The 21029-nt window shown below is 45.5% G+C and overlaps 1 protein-coding gene across 1 annotated transcript; it reads left to right on the top strand.

Annotated features, from left to right (window-relative positions):
* The first annotated feature begins 1340 nt into the window (after positions 1 to 1340).
* On the top strand, positions 1341 to 6035 carry CCNO (cyclin O). The gene is made up of 3 exons (XM_040421253.1): positions 1341 to 1755; positions 3024 to 3209; positions 5247 to 6035. Exons 1-3 carry the CDS (start codon positions 1357 to 1359, stop codon positions 5733 to 5735), a joined length of 1074 nt encoding a protein of 357 aa, XP_040277187.1. The 5' UTR covers positions 1341 to 1356; the 3' UTR covers positions 5736 to 6035.
* The last annotated feature ends 14994 nt before the right edge of the window (positions 6036 to 21029 follow it).

Here is a 21029-nt window from a genome sequence, read left to right as displayed (position 1 = left end):
AAGATGGAAGATGGAGATAATGGGGGCAGCGTAGAGGAGCGGAGCAGTATGGAGCAGGCTGTGAGCACTTAATAAACAATAATTACCGAAAAACCCATTCAAGAGGTTCATTATCTGATATATATCGGTTCTGCTCTGGACATTTACGAGCTACTGCACCAAATTTAACTTTTAGTCCTCCTAAGGAACCAAACAAAAGCCACACACCTCTTCCAAGCAGCTCTGTTCCAGCGCCGAAAGTCCCATCCCTGCAGCTTCCGATCCCCTGTGGACCACAAGTGTTATGTCCCGTCCGTCATCTCGTGCACCACTGCTGCCATTCGCTGGATTGGCTGCAGTGGTGCCCGTGATGATGGACAGGACGGGACGTTTCCAGAAGTGGCAGGAACCGGACCATGGGCGCTGGAATGGAGCTGCATAGAAGATGTTAATGTCTTTATTCCTTACTGTAAACACATTTTGACCCTTTATTAATTTTGATCTAGGAGTCGGACAACCCCTTTCAGGGTTCACACACACAGCCGTAGCCGTTTTTGCGGTCCATAAATTGCGGATCCGGCCGTGTGTGCGCTCCTCATTTTGCGGAATGAAATGTTCTGCCATCTATAGCACAGTCCTATCCTTGTCTGTAAAACGGATAAGAATAGGGCACGTTCTATTTTTTTGCAGCACATACGGATGCGGACGGCAGAAGGTGAGCTGTCTCCATCTTTTGCACCCTATTGAAGTGAATGGGTCCGTATCCGACCCTCCAAAAATGTGGATCGGATGCGGACAAAAAAACACGGTAGTGTGCATGAGCCCTAAAACAATGGATGGTGAATATGCGAATTTTTAGCATTCTCCTCATCTCCTATTTATATATCGTTTATTAGACATGTCCTGGGCGCGCTTTTACACCCCAGGGCTGATATACTATACACTCCTGAGGTAAACCAAAGGCGTGCATGCGCCTTTCACTCCTGACTGTGGGTGTCTGTCTGGACCCCACACACCTACAGTGTATTTACAGTCCGTCTATTCATTAGCTAATTGCACTTGTTAATGTGGCCCTCCTGTTACCCGCCATAACCCCCAGGAGGTCCAGACAGACACTGCCCGCCACAGCCTAGCGCGTATTTATAAGCGCCAGCCCGTCTCCCAGGCAACCGAGCAGCGCTCTCCTCTCACAGCCGCGGGAGAAGCTGACAACTGCTTTCCCTCTTCAGCGGTTCTTTCGCCGGGAAAAGGTTCTCACGGTGACGTCACGTACAGAGGTTTCTGCTCTCGACCAATCAGCGCGCTGCACAGCTGGATATAAAAGCAGGGGCATGTCTCCGCAGGGAACAGAGGCGGGGAGGTAGTGGTGTGGGACACATGTGCAGTCAGCTCGCAGACATGGTGACTTGTAACGCTAGGCAGCAGACGGAGGAGTCTGTATGTACTAACAAGAGGAAGAGAGAGGAGGAGGTCACCCCGCAGGACCGAGGAGATGGCGGCCTGTGCACCAGCGTGAAGAAGGCCAGATACCCGAGATATAGGAAGCAGTCCCTGGAGCTGAAGAGCTGTGACTCTGGGGTGTGTGACCTCTATGAGACCCCCAGCCCCAGCCCTACCTCTGAGACCCCCAGACCTGCTGCCTGTGACCTGTGCCCCAAGATCTCAGACCGGCTGGGCCTGCAGAACTTCAGAGACTATGGGGAAGAATGCTACAAGTTCAAGAAGGGCCTGGAGAAGAAGTACCTGGCAGCACACTGCATGGCCAACCAGCCCCAGGTAAGTGCAGACAACCAATGTGGCCACAGGAGTTGTCACATAATGATCTCCATCTGCAGGGAAACTACAACCCCCAGCATGCCCTGACAGCTGCAGACCCAAAGGACATGCTGGGAGTTACAGCTACAAGTTCATATTTGCAAACAGTTGAACACTCCTCTTGTGGTTGCTCACTGTTTTCAAGATCCCTGCTTCCTGTCAGTCAATGAAAGCAATCAATCATACTACAAACCTAGAAGTGGATACAATTCTATCCAGTCTAGACAATCCCCCGATCTAAACAGTGGGATCTACAGACTGATACTTTGGAGCAAAGTATCAGGAGAGGCGAAGGATTTGCACTGTGGTTGATATATTTAGCTGAGAGAGGATTATCTAGACTGGATGCAACTGTAACAAACCCTCAGTAGTGAGAAGTATTCGGCTGGTATAGGTTCACAGATGGCAAGCAGAGATGGAATTGAAACACAAAACATGTTAAAAAGTTGCAGATCTTTCATTCTGTACCTCTTAAAGGGTCACTGTGTTTTCAGAAAACTTTGCTATGTCATAGACTAGAGAAATATCAAAAGATTAATTGGCGGGGGTCTGAGTTCTGAGACCCCCACCGATCGCTGGAAGGAGGAGAGAAAAGCTCTGGCATATTGCGCTCTTTCTTTGTTGCAGAAGAGGAATCGAGATGGACTAGTTAGAAAGTCGATGATTCTATCCTTGCAGCGAGGAAAGAGATCGCTATATGCCAGCACTTCTCTCCCCTCGTTCTAGCGATCGGTGGGGGTCTCAGCTCTCAGACCTTCCCCAATTAAACTTTTGCTATTTCTCTATGACATAGCAAAGTTTTCTGAAAACTCAGTGACCCTTTAAAAGGGTTTCCTATGAATATAACACTTTCCATAGGCTAGAGGATACATTTCTGCTGACTGTACTCGGCTATCTTCAGCAGGAACACAGGACCCCACTGTTCTTGTGATTGCTGGGGGTCCCACCTGTCAGACCACCACCCATCAGACTTTTAGGGTGCATTCACACGACCGTAAGTGTGATCCTGGCTGTTTGCGTTCTGCAATTTGTGGACCGCACATGGCCAGCGCTATATAGAGAATGCCTAAGCTTGTCCGCTTAGAATAGGACATGCTCTATCTTTTTTGCGGTGCCACAGAACAAATTTGCGGAACGGATGCAGATCCATTTTTTACTGTCGTGTGAATGCACCCTTATTATCCTCGTACATTGCTGGCTTGTGACCATCATTTTTGTTTCTTCTGCAGCTGAGGCCGGAATCTCGGTGTAAGCTGGTCAGCTGGCTGATCCCGGTGCACAGACATTTCAACCTGGGCTTCGAGTCCTTATGTCTGACCGTCAGCATCCTGGACAGATTCCTTTCCTGCACACCTGTGGCGATCGACTGCTTCCAGCTAGTGGGTGTCACGTCTCTACTCATCGCATGTAAACAGGTAGGTGCCACCCATACAATGCACTTCTCTACTTTACAGGGGCTTCTCCTCTCTCGCTGCTTGCAGTTTTCTGTCTGGATCACGGGTGGACACGTTCTAAGCCTCTTTACTTGTAGTGGTGCTGCCTTGGATATCACTTGGGCTCTGTTCACATCTGTGAAGGCTTTGTAGCCATTCGCTGGCCTCAGTCAACGTCACTGTTGAGGCCAGTGAATGGCTGCAGTGGAGCACGGGAGGAAGGACTTTTCAGAATCGGAAGTGGCGTGGACAGGACCTCTGGCGCATATGTCATCATATCTGACAGGAAGAATACCGCATCATGCACCCCACAGACACCACAACAACCTCCATTATAAGTTAGTGGGGTCTGTCGGCTCCATTGGTCTTTGTCGCGCTAAGGATCCAGCAATGCAACAGCAACTATGATGCAGATGTGAACAGAGCCTTATGTAGTGTGGAAACTGAAGGTGTCAGGCTTTCTCCACACTGGTGTTCCACTCCTTTCTGTATTATTTTCCATATTCTCGAATATGCAGCATTTTTTTCCCTATCTGAAAATATAGAAACCTGCAATACCAAAGTACGGCGCTGTGCTTGGTGAGCTGTCAGAAGGCCGCGGCCCTACTGCGAGCCCCGCTGCCTTCTCAAACAGCTGATGGGTGGGGTTCCTGGAACCCCCACCGATCAGATACTGATGACTTATCCAAAGTTGCTACCTTTAAATGGTCATAGTTATCACATCCAGGGGCCACATCCAGCAGAATGCATGACAAGCGCAAGGCAGATTGTTACTTTCCCACTGCCGTTTCTGGGTCCGCTTGTGGGATCCGTTTCAGGGCTCTCACAAGCGGCCCAAAACGGATCAGTTTAGCCCCAATGCATTCTGAATAAATAAGGATCCGTTCAGAATGCATCAATTTGGCTGCGCTTGGTCTCCGTTGCGTTTTTTAGACGGTCACTAAAACGCAGCTTGCATCGTTTTGGTGACCGTCTGACTATGCGGAGCCTAACGGATCTGTCTAGACTTACAATGTAAGTCAATCTGGCAGTGGATGATTCCTCTCTTCCTATCGAAAACATCTGCATGCTCAGCGGAAACAAGTATTCATGTGTGCGGGGGGATTGAGAGAAATAGCTATCAGTAAGGCCTCTTGCACACGACCGTATGTATTTTGCGGTCCGCAAAAAACTGATCCGCAAAAAATATGGATGACATCCATGTGCATTCTGTATTTTGCGGAACGGAATAGCTGGCCCCTAATAGAACAGTACTATCCTTGTCCGTAATGCCGACAATAATAGGACATGTTCTAATTTTTTGCAGAACGGACATACGGAAACGGAATGCACACAGAGTACCTTCTGTTTTAGTTTTTTTTGAGGACCCATTGAAGTGAATGGACCCTCATACGGTCCGCAAAAAAAAACGGAAAGGACACGGAAAGAAAATACGTTTGTGTGCAAGAGGCCTAAAACAATGTTTGGCTGACAGTTCGGGGGCGCATGCAGCAGATTGTATCACAGGCAGATTTTGCTGTAGATTTGGGGCTTAAAGGGAACCTGTCACCATGAAATGCAGCGTAATCTGCAGGCACCGTGTTATAGAGCAGGAGGAGCTGAGCAGATTGATATACAGATTTGGAACAAACTATTCAGTAAAACTCATGCTTTATTCATCAAACCTATGTTCTTTATATGCACTGGGCGGTGCCACACAGTGAACTCTATGACTAAGCACACAGGGGAGGCTGTCAATGACTGATAGGACCGCCCACATGACTCCAATGCATAAAAAGAACATAGGTTTAATGAATAAATTATGAGTTTTACTGAATATTTTGTTGCAAATCTATATATCAATCTGCTCAGCTCCTCCTGCTCTATGACATGGTGCCTGCATTTCATGGTGACAGGTTCCCTTTAATAGCGGCTTCTGCCCCCCAGTGCTGTCTGGTCATGAACATCATGTGTAGGCCGCCTCCTTTATTGTAGACTTCCCATCCTGTTCTTAAGAATAACGTTATTTCTGCCTTTCAGGTGGAGACACGACCTCCCCGAGTGAAGCAGCTGCTCGCCTTGTGCTGCAACAACTTCTCCCGTGAACAGCTCTGCAACCTGGAGTGCATCATCCTGCTCAAGCTTCAATTCCAGCTCTCAGCTCCCACCATCGACTTCTTCCTGCAGCATTTCTCTCTCCAGCAGTTGACGGACGAAGAACCTTCAGAGCCGGACCTCTGTGAAGCCTCCAAATCCCTTGCCTTGGCAAAGGGCATAGCAGAACTGAGCCTGGCCGACTATGCCTTCAATGCATATCCACCGTCCTTGATGGCCGCCTGTTGCTTGGCGCTTGCTAGGCGCATGTTACGCCAGGAGAGCTCTACCGGCGTGCAGGACAGCGGATATCCCGCGGGCGAACTGCAAGAATGCATGACCAAGATCAATTTGCTCGTCTCGTTGAATAAAAATTCCCTGCAGAGGCTGCTTCCCAGTGACTTGCCCGAGGTGGCTATGGAAGTGGATAATTAAAGACTAATTATTATTTATCTTTTTAATTCCTCAGGTTTACGTTAAGTGAACAGCTAATTAACAATGCAAAACGGCTGCTAAAAGTCGACTAATTTATTTCTTACCCAGTGAATGAAGGATATTGATTTTCTTCTCGGCTAACAGTATTGCGTTATAGGCAAAGACTTGAAGTTTTTTTTCCGTATTTATGGTGCTGTCAATTTCTGTTGTGTAGCAATCACAAAGGCACTTATATGTGAAGTGTAAATTGCAATTCTTTTTTACATTGCTACTAATGTAGCATTTATTTTGCACTAGTATTTATGCACTCACCATGTACTTGTATATAGTGATAGAGATGAACTGTTTATATTAAACAATATTTGATGCAGTAAAATGAAATTGCAGTTATCTAAACTAAATAAAATGAAAAAAAAAAAAAAAAAGCCTGTATTTAGTGTGTGTAGCATTTGTACGGCTATTGAGGGGTTTATTTGCTAAGTGTTGATTTGCATCTCTTAGGGCTCATGGACACGACCGCGCCATGTTTTGCGGTCTGCAAATTGCGGATCCGCAAAACACAGATGCCGCGATGTGTGCGTTTAGCCGCCCATAATAGAAATGCCTATTCTTGTCCTTTTTTTTTTTTTGAGGCCCCATGGAACAGAGCAACGGATGTGGACAGCACGCGGAGTGCTGTCCGCATCTTTTGCAGCCCCATTGAAGCGTATGGATCCGCATCCGAGCCGCAACCAAACCGCATTCGTGTGCATGAGCCCTTATTCTTGAGCACCTGGCACCTCTGTGCACTACACAGTCCATTGAAATCAGTGGAAACTGTGCAGTGCTTTATTTATCTCTGGGGGCAATGTTGGGATGCTGAACACTTGACGGGTTCCTCAGCAGATTATAGCCGATCTCTGGGGTCCGAGCAATGGGCACATATGAACATAGGACCTACAGAGATAAGCGCACATGCAACAGGTCAGCCAGCTTCATAGGTGTGAATCTGCTGACAGATGCCCTGATGAGTATGAATCGCCTTGTAGCTAGGTCAACAAGTCCATCAGATGCTGCACCCATGTGCAGGTTTTGGAATTTCACAGCATTTCCAGAGGACCCAGCTGACAGGGAGTAGTGCCCCAGGACATCAAATAACACTGTAATACAATAGACTTAGGGCTCATGCACACGGCCATTGCCCCGCTGTGGCTGTATTGCGGCCAGCATACGGCGGTTCCGCAATACACGGGGCACCGGCCGTGTGCACCCCGCATGAATGAGTCTGCAAACCCGGAGGTGTGGAAGCACGGATCGGAACCCCCCACGGAAGCACTACGCAGTGCTAACGTGGTGTTTCTGGCCGTGCCTCCGCACCGCAAAAAAGTAGTGCAAGTGAATGGGTCTGCGATCCACATGCGGCTGCCCCACGGTCGGTGCCCGTGCATTACGTTCGTGGGTATGAGTCCTTATAGTGGGGTCCATCATATGGGCAAGAATGATGTCACACGTTGAGCCATCTCAGCCAATCGGCGTTGTTTCCTATAGAGAAGCTTATGGTAAAATGTCTGAAAAAATCTTACCTACGGCATGCTGTAAATGCATTAGAATTGAGGGAAAAAAAAAAATATATACTTTTTGTAGTATGTTTCATCATCCCCAATCGATTTTAATAAAACACCTGGCCGCAGTTTTCTTCCAAAAACCACCCGTACACAGAACTCATAGGGCCCTATAGCAGAATTTAGTATGGGGCCCCCTCCTAACCCACCTATTTTCCCACTACACATGTGCCAAGCAATCGTAAGCTACGTGGAACGCAAAGCACAAATCCCCAGATTTTTTTTATTAAGTACAAAAAAAATAATCAAAAAAAGTCATCCTCCGCAAAAAAAAAAAGTGGAGCAGATGCTTCATAAATATAATGGTCATTCTGAACGCCATATTTTTCAATTGACACACAACAATTGACATAAATACATTGATAAATCTGCTTCCTTCACAGAGTATATTATAAAACTGGCTTCCTAAAGCCACCACTAGGGGGAGCTTAGTGCATAGGAATATATTCAGTAACAAATGAATGCAGTGGAAGCTCTGAATAATCCCTTTGTACTGAGGACGTCCTCCTGGTGGCTGCTGGAAATGGCAATGGGAAAAGCAGTCCAGTGCGGGCCCTCATTTTCCCCCAGACCCCTTAGCAGTTGCCTGGTTTGCCTCTAAGGTAAGTACACCACTGATTGTGTGTCACACCAAGTCTTTTTTGGTGAAAAAAAAAAAAATGAATCCAAAAGCACCTGCCTTGTGATCCACATTTATTGATGTTTTTTGTGGTGTTTTAGTACCAGTTGTTAACAAATAGAATGTTTCAGCACATGCTTTTTATCACATTTTTTTTTTGCCATTTTTTTTTTGCCATTTTTTTTTCTACAGGAAAGTCTGTAGCCCCCTCTGATGTCACTTCCTTCCTTCCTCAAAGCCATAAATACCATAAAAAAAACACAACACACATTGCGACTTGCATTTTTTCAAGCAGGGTCAATATACCAATGGAGGTCTAAGGGATAAAACCGCCAGAAAATGATGCAAAAATGCCATGTTTGTACTGCATTTAATTATTCCTATAGACTTACAGCACCTGGAGCTGGCGTCCTTTGCATAAAAAAATGCTGCATTAAAAAAAGCGCCAAAAAACACGGAAAAAAAAAGACTATGGGCCAGATTTAACGTTAGGATACACCAGATTTGTGGCATAAAAAAAGTTGCAAACTGCGTGTTTGTGACTTTTTTTAACACCAATTGTGCAAAAGAATTTGCGCAAGTGGTGTTTCTCTGCCAGCCTCACCACGTTCCCGGAAAGTGGGCATGGTGAGGGCAGGGACAGGGTGGCGCACACTTATCATTTATGGCAGAGGTGTCTGCCAGTGGCCTTCTAATGTCTCACCATTAAATACTGTACACATACACTGCGGCCGAGTCAGAGGCATAGCTAAAGGCTCTTGGGCCCTGGTGCAAGATGTCAGCTTGGGCCCCCCTTCCCTCAGTGCTTTGTGGCCAGGGGCAGGGGAGTCAAAAATTGAAACGGCACCCCCCCCCCCCCCCCCCCCACCAATCCGATGCTAAATTCTCAACCTAACCCCTTCCCTCGAATCAGAGGTGTAGCACAAGGGTCTTTGGACCCCCTCAGGCTCCCGGGCCTGGTAGAGACTGCTACCTCTGCACCCCTATAGCTACGCCCCTGGGCCGAGTCAAATGTATGGGGGAGCCAGGAGGGAATCGGGGGAGTAGCCGACGGCGAAACGATCATTCAGCTATTGAATGTGTATGGCCGCCCTAAGGCCTCTTGCACACGACTGTATGTAATTTGCTGTATTTTGCGGTCCGCCAAAAATACGGGTGACATCCGTGTGCATTCCGTATTTTGCGGAACGGAACAGCTGGCCCGTTATGCGGACAATAATAGGACAAGTTCTATCTTTTAGCGGAACGGAAATACGGAAACGGAATGTACATTCCGTTTTTTTGTGGAACCATTAAAATGAATGGTTTCGCATACGGACCGCAAATGGAAACCGCAAAAACGGAACGGAAATAAAATACGTTTGTGTGCAAGAGGCCTTAACAGGGACAGATAATACGCCTGGAAGGCACTGGTGTAGATCTGGTGCTAGGCCTCGTTCCCATTTCTGTGTCAGTTTGACGTTTCATCCATGAAGCTGTCCATGACGGATCCATGTTAGGTCCGTTTTTCACCCTTCGTGTGTCATCCGGATTTTCAGAGCATCTCCTATCAGTTGTCAATGAAAAACAGACCAAACACAGATGCCATCCGTGCTATGGCCGTGATTTTCACAGACAGCAGAAAATACCGATGTGTGAACAGACATATTAAAATCAATGGGTACATGTGCAGTCCGTGGAAAATGCGGACACCACATGTCAGTGAAAAACGGAAATGTGAATGAGCCTTAGATAAGTTCCCCATTAAGGGCACGGCTACACAGCAACATTTGTAACGCGACTTTACAAAAAATAGCATGCGACACATACCGTCGAGTAGTCGTTCCCTAAAACACTTAAAGGGGTTCTCTGCCTTTTTCTTACTGATGATCTATCCTTTAGATAGGTCATCAGCATCTGATTGTCGGGGGTCCAACACCCAGCACCCCCTGCTGATCAGCGGCCTCCTCCTCGCTGCTTCCCGCAGGCCAGTGGTGTCACATGGCCTAGGAACAGCTCAGCCCCATTCACTTCAATGATGATGGATAGATCATCAGTAAGAAAAAGGCAGAGAGCCCCTTTAAGGTCCATTGAAGGACAACCAGACAAGGTTGATTTACCGGTGACTCTTCATTTATGGGGGAAATACTCTAAAATGAAAAACTCTATGTAAACATAAAAACTTTGGGGGTCATCTGGTGTAAAGTAGAACTGGCTTAGTTGCCCATAGCAGCCAATCAGATTCCACCTTTCATTTTCCAAAAGAGCTGTGAAAAATGTAAGGTGGAATCTGATTGGTTGCTATGGGCAACTAAACCAGTTCTACTTTACACCAGATGACCCCCAAAGTTTGCAATCAGTTAACTTTGTTTGCTAGTCCCCAAATCCTCCAAAGCCACCTTACCATGGCACGGGCATCCTTAGGCTGGCAGAGGAATCATGCGCAATGCAGATCTGCACCTACCTAGATGAGGGCCATGCCTGGCTTCCAAAGGGTTAATGCAGTACTAGCCTCTGACAACCTCACTGCAGTTACAGACGTTGGTTTCTGTGTACACTAATGATACAAGGGACAGATGGCAACGGGATGCGGGGCACAGAGGGCGCCAAGGTACTCAGAAAAGAGCGCAGGGTGTGCAGCGCGCCCCCTGCCGGCCGCTCTCAGCGCGCCATCTATCGCGCTCACAACAGATCCTACTACTCCCCATTGTCCCAGGGCCATTGTTATGGAAACCTCCCAAACCTTTCTATTTTTAAACCCCCTGTCTGCAGTGAAAGAAATGGTAATACATGTACAGGAATGTCATTGTTATTGCCAATTGTAGAAATAAAAACAAAAACAAGACGTGATACAATGTAACAGATCAGTACAATGTTTGCTACAAGTTTCATTGATCTTAATGAAGCCTCTGTTGTGTATTTTGCAGCAGGGGGTGTCTATGGGAGAGAGGAGTGCACAGGACCAGCGATGTAACTGCACATACAGAGTCCGATAACTTCCCAGAATGATACATAATGCACACAGTGATGTCATGGTAAAGGGATAACGTAATGAAGCTACATCACAGCCACCATGTGCACAGTAATATCACATAATGTACACAGTGATGTCATAGTAATAGAATAATGTACTCAGTGATGTCACAGTAATATCACATAATGTACACAGTGATGTCACAGTAATGGAATAATGTACACAGTGATGTCACAGTAATATCACATAATGTACACAGTGATGTCACAGTAATATCACATAATGTACACAGTGATGTCACAGTAATATCACATAATGTACACAGTGATGTCACGGTAATATCACATAATGTACACAGTGATGTCACGGTAATATCACATAATGTACACAGTGATGTCACAGTAATGGGGTAATGTACAAATTAATGTTATAGTACACAGATAATGTACACAGTGATGTCACAGTAATATCACATAATGTACACAGTGATGTCACGGTAATATCACATAATGTATACAGTGATGTCACAGTAATGGGGTAATGTAATGTACACAGTGATGTCATAGTATTCGAATAATGTACACAGTGATGTCACGGTAATATCACATAATGTACGCATTAATGTTATAGTACACAGTGATGTCATAGTAATAGAATAATGTACTCAGTGATGTCACCGTAATATCACATAATGTACACAGTGATGTCACAGTAATGGAATAATATACACAGTGATGTCACAGTAATGGGGTAATGTAATGTACACAGTGATGTCATAGTATTCGAATAATGTACACAGTGATGTCACAGTAATGGGGTAATGTACAAATTAATGTTATAGTACACAGATAATGTACACAGTGATGTCATAGTAATAGAATAATGTACACAGTGATGTCACAGTAATATCACATAATGTACACAGTGATGTCATAGTAATAGAATAATGTACACAGTGATGTCACAGTAATATCACATAATGTACACAGTGATGTCACAGTAATGGAATAATGTACACAGTAATGTCACAGTAATATCACATAATGTACACAGTGATGTCACAGAAATTGGATAATGTAATGTACACAGTGATGTCACGGGAGTATAATAATGTACATATGGCCCCGTGGTTTCTGACTTCATCTGTCATCTTCAATCAGATGTTTTCACCACACTCACGGTGAACGGCCACAACACCCCCTACCTAGACATTTTTAGGGGCACCCGCACCAGGCAGGGATGCCTTCTTTCCCCTTTACATTTTAACATCTCTTTGGACCCCCTATTACATTATCTACAGCCGCTTAACATCACTCCACAAAACGGCCGTCTCCCAGTCGCCCTGGCCGCGTTTGCTGACGATATAACGTTAAACACCCAGAAACAACACTCTCCAAGACCTTATAGATAGCGGACATCTTTCAGGTTATTCCCTCAACCTGGATAAATCCGAAGCTCTGTCCTTAAAGGGCCCACAAGACCAAGAAGGACTGCTCCTTTTCCTTTTCAGTGGCGCTCGCACTCTATATCGTACTTGGGGGTACAGATTACCAAGTCGGCTGGTAAGCCATATAATGCGACTATTGCACCCTATGTGCTTATGCTGGAGGACACGCTAGCAGGCTGGCGACATCTTCCTTTGTCTTACATTTGGCGGGCATACCGTCTTAAGATGGTGGAGTTTCCCCGCTTGTTGTATCTCTTGCATTCCCTACCAATATATCTACGCCCCAGAGACAAGAAGACTTATCTGGCACGGGCGCCGTCCCAGGATACCTTACATTATTTTACAACAACCTAGACTGAACTTTCCCAACATCAGGGCTTATAATATCGCAGCTTTGATGAGAATAGCAATAGACTGGATACATCGTACATCCATGTTCTCAAATAGATGTCAGGATCAGGCTTTTATACTTCGATTGGCTGTGACATATGGTGAGATTCCTGAGTGGGCCGGAGAGAACATCCTACTGATGTCCACCTGGCGGGCTTGGCAAAAGATGAGGCGTCTCAAAAACCTGCCAACTCCTGGCTCATTACAAATGGCTCTCCCGGAAAACCCACATTTCCAAGCGGGGTCACCTCATAGGGATTTCTAGGATTGGCCTAAGGGAGGACTAACTCTGATTGGTCACTTGGTGGATCACACCACACACAAGATCCTACCACTTGAGGATCTTAAAGCCAAATACTCCAACATTTGTTTTAACTTTTTTTCCTATCTACAAGCCAGCAGTTATCTTCACAAAATAGTGCCCAACTTGACCCCCCGAGAAAGGAACCCAGCTCTACAGGCCTCCCTTAAACATACCCCTACCCTAAGGGGACATACCACTAGCTGCTATAAACTTTTACACGCCCCTTTGGACTAGCGTCAGGGCGAAGGGGCAATAGCTAAATGGCTCAAAGACATTCCTCAGTTAAGGATGTCTACCACATACCAAGCTCTAGAACGCAACCTTCGTTATTTGCCATCCAGCCGCTACAGGGTGATGACCCTACAGATTTATCTCCGGGCATACATCTCTCCAATTCGGGATCACTGTATGGGGGCGTCTTTGAACCTGTCAACTGCTTCCGATGTAAAGAGACAGGAGAAGACATTTTCCATTGTTTGTGGCTGTTCCCGGTGATACAATCTTTCTGGAGTAAAGTCCACACATTTACCACTACCCATTTGACATCAGCAGAACCTCTAGATCCTATATGGACCATCTTTGTGTACATTGACCCGACTATTACACATTGCACCCCCGGTAGTAGGAAACGATTATGTCTAATAGCAGCGGCAGGAATCAAGACTATCCTCCACACATGGATTGATCCCCACACCCCCGCCATTTAAGCTATTTCTCGAGGAAGTCTCCTTCTTAGGCCTATTGCACACGGCCGTATGCCCTCCGAGATATACGGTCCATGAGGGGGCCATATGTCCCGGAGCGGCATTAATCGTGCGCACGGGAGTACACAGCGTCATAGATTACAATGATGCTGTGCGCGTCGAGCAGCCCGCGGGACTATTGTCCTGCACTCATATGATCGTCCCGACGCTGTGTACCCCCGTGCACACAATCAATGCCGCTCCTGGACATATGGCCCGCTCACGGATGGCATACGGTGGTGTGCAAGAGGCCTTAATGAAGATGGACTGGGTAGAGGCGTCTTCCAGAAAAGAAATCCATGTGAAGCAGTTTTTTGCATGCTGGGAAGACTTCATAGATATACAGCCCCTCCAGGTTAGAAGATGCATTCAGGAACTCACTTCCTGGTACCAGACGCGTGTCTTATTAAATGATCCGCCAATTTCAGGCATATGAATTTACTTGAGGGCTCAGGGGGGTCGCCGCAAGCCTGCTTAGGGTTTTAAATCCACTGACTGTGGAGAAGAGGTGAACATGTTGGGCTACTGTTATGTTCTACCCATCCTGCGGTTTGCGGTGTGTCAAGTTACTGATTCACGCTGTAGTACTGATCTCCCATATCCCATCCTTTTTCCTTCCCCCTTTCCCACTTACATGGAAAAACCGACTGAGGTCGGAAGGCTGAGGCAACAGCTCCAATACATTATTCTGATTGTATATGTTGGAACTTTTGCTGATGACATGATACTAAAAGAACTGATGTAAAGTACTACTTATCGCATCATACTGTATGTACTTCTTTATCATGTCAACCTGACATAAAACACTTGAAATATAATAATGTACACAGTGATGTCACAGTAATGGATAATGTACATAGTGATGTCACAGTAATGGATAATGTACATAGTGATGTCACAGTAATGGAATGATGTACACAGTGATGTCACAGTAATGGATAATGTACATAGTGATGTCACAGTAATGGAATGATGTACACAGTGATGTCACAGTAATGGATAATGTACATAGTGATGTCACAGTAATGGAATGATGTACACAGTGATGTCACAGTAATGGATAATGTACATAGTGATGTCACAGTAATTGAATGATGTACACAGTGATGTCACAGTAATGGATAATGTACACAGTAATGGAATGATGTTCACAGTGATGTCACAGTAATGGATAATGTACATAGTGATGTCACAGTAATGGAATGATGTACACAGTCATGTCACAGTAATGGAATGATGTACACAGTGATGTCACAGTGCATGGATAATGTACACAGTGATGTCACAGTGCATGGATAATGTACGCAGTGATGTCACAGTGCATGGATAATGTACACAGTGATGTCACAGTAATGGAATAATGTACACAGTGATGTCACAGTAATGGAATAATGTACACAGTGATGTCACAGTAATGGAATAATGTACACAGTGATGTCACAGTAATGGAATAATGTACACAGTGATGTCACAGTAATATCACATAATGTACACAGTGATGTCACAGTAATGGAATAATGTACACAGTGATGTCACAGTAATGGAATAATGTACACAGTGATGTCACAGTAATGGAATAATGTACACAGTGATGTCACAGTAATGGAATAATGTACACAGTGATGTCACAGTGCATGGATGATGTACACAGTGATGTCACAGTAATGGAATGATGTACACAGTGATGTCACAGTAATGGGATGATGTTCACAGTGATGTCACAGTAATGGAATAATGTACACAGTGATGTCACAGTAATGGAATGATGTACACAGTGATGTCACAGTGCATCAATAATCTACTAAATGATGTTACAGCAAAGGAATTAAGTGGCCATGCACATTTGATATTTGTTGGGCGAATTAATCGATTTCGGTAGGGTTGGACGAACATCTAATGTGTATTGGGCCTCCCGACTCTTCCCCGATGCCTGAAGTGGGGGCAGATAAGGGTTGTGCATGTTTCATTTCAACATGTCCGATCCTTCTGTTCTCCCCTCTCCCATTCACAACACATGCACTCTCGGCCAAGCCGAGCATACATGCATACACGGGGATCAAGGGAGAGAGCTCTTGACCGAACAAGTATTTGTCCAACAGTTATCTCATGTACGTGGCTGGCTTTACAGGGGCAATACATTAGATCATAGCATAAAAATATAAACCAAAAACTGGACCGGTTCAAACCATGGGTTATTTGAGGCAATTTAATAGCTATATAATAGCTGTAAATAAAATCATAAAAATACTAATGGATTAAAAAACAATCCTAGTCCTGATAGTCAGGACCATCTTTTAATCTAATAGTATTTTATAATCTTATTTTTTGTATCACCTAACCCGTGGTTTGAACCAATTCCATTTGTGGACTATGACTGTGCCTCCGCCCTATCCCCGGTTTCATGTAGCAGCTTGTGACAAGAGGATTATGAAGAGATTGACAACAAGCGAATAGGACTGAGCTGGAATTTGTAGAGTTTCTAATGAAATACAATCCAGCCAAATAAGGGTCCATTCACACGACCGTAATTTGGGTCGGCATTCGTTCCGCAATTTGTGGACCCATTCACTTTCAATGGGGCTGGAACGGATGCAAATCCACATTTCCTGGATCCGCATTTTCGGGATCCGCATCCGTTTTTTCGGGATCCGTTTTTTCGGGATCCGCAATTGTGTTCCTGAAAAAAATAGAACATGTCCTTGCGGACAAGAAAAGGCATTTTCTATTATAGTGTCTGTGATGTGCGGTCCGGAAATTGCGGATCGCACATTGCAGGTGTCCGTGTTTTGCGGATCCGCAATTTGAGGATCCGCAAAACACTTACGGACGTGTGAATGGACCCTAAGAGTATGTACAGAGTACCAGTGGGATCCACCAGGCGGCGTTATAGTAACATCAGTGGGCTGGACCATTCAGCGACTGGATCACGTGTGAGGTCATTTTCTACAATGCAAACAATGGAGCCTCAGACCGTGTTCACGTCTCCGCGAGGAGTCTCATCTGCCGAATCCCTCACATTTTATAGAACAATATACTGCTACATGCGGCTCTATTCTTTCTGGTTCACTTCAATGGGAGTTAAGCTGCAGTTACCCAGTTTGACCACTATGCTTTGAACGGCGCTGTAGATCCTGTTCCATTTAAAGTGCTAGTTCCAGTGGCTGCAGGGAACAGTGGGGGGTGCCGGGAGTAGGATCCTCACTGATCAGATATTAAAGGGGTTATCCAACCCCTGAAATGTCCTGTTGCACGGTGTTCATTATATGTGGTTATGATGAGTTTGCCAGGGTGGTCTCAAATAGGAGGACCCCTTATTAGAGATTTGACTCAAGAAGACAATGCCTTTTCATATGGCAGATGGCGCAGTGAACAGTGGATCACCACCGGATCAGTTATGATGAAGGAACCAGACATTTCTCCTGCCATCCACGTAATGCACCGGAATGGGAGAAGCATTTCTATAGCAGCTTTCCATTCTGGCCCATACATGGGTTTCCCAAGCAGGGGACGTCTCCGTAAGATGCCAGTGTGCCAACCCATTTGATGACGTCCATATCAGGGGCGAAGCTAGAAATGACTAGGACCCACAGCAAATTTTTGCATATGTAAGAGTGGGTTCACATCACCTTTTTACCATCTGTTTGACGTATACGTTGGAAAAAAAGGGATACAAAAACGCAGCACACCTCGCTTTTGTATCCTGCAGAGTCCGGCAAAAAAGTGGACTTTCTTTTACAATGGAATCCTATATATGCCACTGTATGACATCAGTCTGAGTCATCTGTTAAGGTATACAGGTAAGGTATTTTGTATATGTTAAATGCATGGCAAAAAGGTGGTGTGAACCTTTCATCTGAAGGCAATTGTCTATGCTGTGAAGATACGAGATGTGCAGCACCTGAAACTACGGATACTGGAAGCCTGTGCTAGCATTTCTCCTGCGGTGTTGCTATCAGTGTGTGAAGAGTGGGAGAAGAGGGTTGCATTGACAATCCAACACAATGGGCAGCACATTGAACACATTTTGTAAGTGGTCAAAAACTTGTAAATAACTCATGAAAGAATAAAGTGACGTTAAAACCAAGCACACCATTGTTTTTCTTGTGAAATTCCCAATAAGTTTGATGTGTCAAATGACCCTCTTCCTATTGACAAAAAAAAGTTGGATTCAAAATGGCCGCCTTCAAAATGGCCACCCTGGTCACCACCCATCTTGAAAAGTTTCCCCCCTCACATATACTAATGTGCCACAAACAGGAAGTTAATATCACCAACCATTCCCATTTTATTAAGGTGTATCCATATAAATGGCCCACCCTGTACATTTCTGTGCAACAAGAAGATGCAAGTAATATGTTTTGCCGAAGAGGTCAGAATCTCTCTCTTACCCGATATCTAGCAGTGCGTGAGTGGGCTGTCACTGTCTGGCATAATATACTGGAATCTACGGTATACACTGTAAATATATTAGCCCTCAAACCAAATAATAACACCGCCATACAATGACCTGATAACGCCATCATACAGTGACCAGATAATGCCTCCATACAGTGACTGGATAACACCTCCATATAGTGACTGGATAACGCCGCCATACAGTGACTGGATAACACCACCATATTGGATAACAACGTCATACAGTGACCGAATGACGTCACCATACAGTGACTGGATAACGCCATCATACAGTGACCAGATAATGCCTCCATACAGTGACTGGATAACACCTCCATACAGTGACTGGATAACGCCGCCATACAGTTACTGCATAATGCCTCTATACATTGACTGGATGACGACTCCATACAGTTATTGGATATAGGGTATAAGGGGGCACAATATAGAGTATTAGAGGGCACAGTACAGGGTATGGTAAGGGGGCACAAAGAAGGGTACAAGAGGGCATAGTACAGGGTAGGAGGCACATTATAGGGTATAAGGGGGCATAGTAGAGGTTAAGAGGCACAGTACAGGTGTATCCCCTTATACTGTGCCACCAACAGTGTATGTTTAGGGGGCACAGACCAGGAGGGTCCTGACTCCTGGCTTGCAGGCAGGCAGGCAGCAGCGGTTCTCAGAGGTGGGTGGTGGGCGGCAATTCAAAGCTGCAGCTTGGCGGGCATACAAACGTGCCGCTGGCCAGGCGGCCATAGGAGGAAAGGCAGGCAGCCATACAAACGTGCCTCAGCAGTAGTAACTCCCCCCCCCCCCCCCCCCCCCCCCCGCCACCGTCAGGGAAAGAGTGGAATAGCACCAGGGCCGTCTTTAATATATCATTGAAAAATAAATTAAATAATTTAATAGGGCCCTGATGCCCCCCTTACCCCCCCCCTGCTCCCGGGCCCCTCCTCAGCCGCTTCCCTGATAGCTATGCCACTGGTCCATATGTATGATAGTTTACAATGTATTCAGGCTTGTCCCCTTGGCATGGATAATGCAGAGAATCCACGTTCCCTGTACTTTACCTGTAGCCCGTAAATGGTGCTTGCACTGTAGTAAGGGTACTCACAGCATATGGAGCGCTACATAAGCCTCATCCACAAATCTAATATGTTGAGGAATTATATCAATAAAAATTACAGATTCCCCTGAAAAAAAAAGCCTTCACATAGCTAAAAAAAAGTTATGGGTGTATTAACACATAAAAATTATAGAAACCTGGTATCGCTGTAATCGTACTGATCCGCAGAATCAACGTACAGTGAATAGTGTTGAGCGAACTTGTGTTTTCAAGTCAATGGTGACAGATCCGTTTTTTTTTAGGAGCCTAAAAAACCCGACTCTCATTGTATTTAGTGACAGATCCGTTTTGATTTCAGATAACCGCATCCTAAAGGAACGGATTCATCCTGATGTGCAAAATCAAAACGGATCCGTTTAATTCCGGTATTGAGATCCCTCTGCCGGATCTCAATACCGGAATTAACAACGCAAGCGTGAAAGTAGCCTTAGTATTGTAGCCTTGTATTAAAGGGCTTTTCCGAGATATTTTTATTAATGACCAATCCTAAGGATAGGTCAACAATATCGGATCGACGGGTGTCCGACACCTGGCACCCCCGCTGATCAGCTGGTTGAAGAGAAAGCCGCGTACCGCCCCTTCATTGTTTACCTGCGATGTCGGCGGCGAGCAGGTGTCATTACGAGCCATCCCATTCACTTCAGAATACTACAGAGCCGCCCCATAGAAATAAATGGGGACGCCATACTTGTAGTTACACCTGCTCAGCGCTGCAGTTGCGACAGCCAGAAGGTAAACAGAGCAGAGGTACGGGTGCTCCCTTCTCTTCATACAGCTGATCGGCGGGGGTGCTGGGAGTCGGACCCCCCCCCGATATGATATTGATGATCTATCCTGAGGATAATATCTCGCAAAACCCCTTTAATTCTGTTTGCATGATAAATGCCATTTACTGAAGTGTGACAACCCCTTTAATAGGATAACCCCTTTAAGGGTAATTGCTATGGCCTTTCTATAACTTAAGGAAGGATTTATCAAGAGCAGCGATCTACCATATCGCCTGTGTTGCCGGAGAACGCGGCTCATATATAGAGAGCCGCCGGCCTCGTGAAAAATCTGGTGTCTCCTCTGGCAGTCCGCGCGCCTAAACTAACAAATCAGCTCTGAGCTGCCATAGATTTCTTCATTTACGCTAGAAAACTGCTGTAAAACCCGCGAGTCCTGCCCCCTCCCTGGTTTTAACAAGTCCCTCTTTTCTGGCGAGGGCGGCTTACAAACGCCACAGTTGCAACTCTATTTTGTAGCAATGGGTTTGCAACTTTTTTTTTCCCACCAGAAAACTTGTGTAAAGACAGTAAATCTCCCTCTTTTGTTTTTTGTCCCCTGGATTGCCCCGGCGGGGGCAGATTTTTCACAACTGTCTAAGGCCGCTTTCACACTACCGTTTTTTTTTTTTCCGTTTTGTGGGCCATTTTTAGCGTTCCGTATACGGAACCATTCATTTCAATGGTTCCGCAAAAAAAAACGGAATGTACTCCGTATGCATTCCGTTTCCGTATTTCCTATCCGTTGAAAGATAGAACATGTCCTATATTTGGCCGCAAATCACGTTCCGTGGCTCCATTAAAAGTCAATGGGTCCGCAAAAAAAAACGGAATGCATACGGAAATGCACCCGTATGTCTTCCGTATCCGTTCCGTTTATTCCGGAACCATCTATTGAAAATGTTATGCCCAGCCCAATTTTCTCTATGTAATTACTGTATACTGTATATGC

The sequence above is a fragment of the Bufo bufo genome, chromosome 2, assembly GCF_905171765.1.
Source record: "Bufo bufo chromosome 2, aBufBuf1.1, whole genome shotgun sequence".
NCBI classification, from domain to species: Eukaryota; Metazoa; Chordata; class Amphibia; order Anura; family Bufonidae; genus Bufo; species Bufo bufo.
Note: the sequence above shows the minus strand (reverse complement) of the source record. Positions and strands in the feature narration are given on the sequence as shown.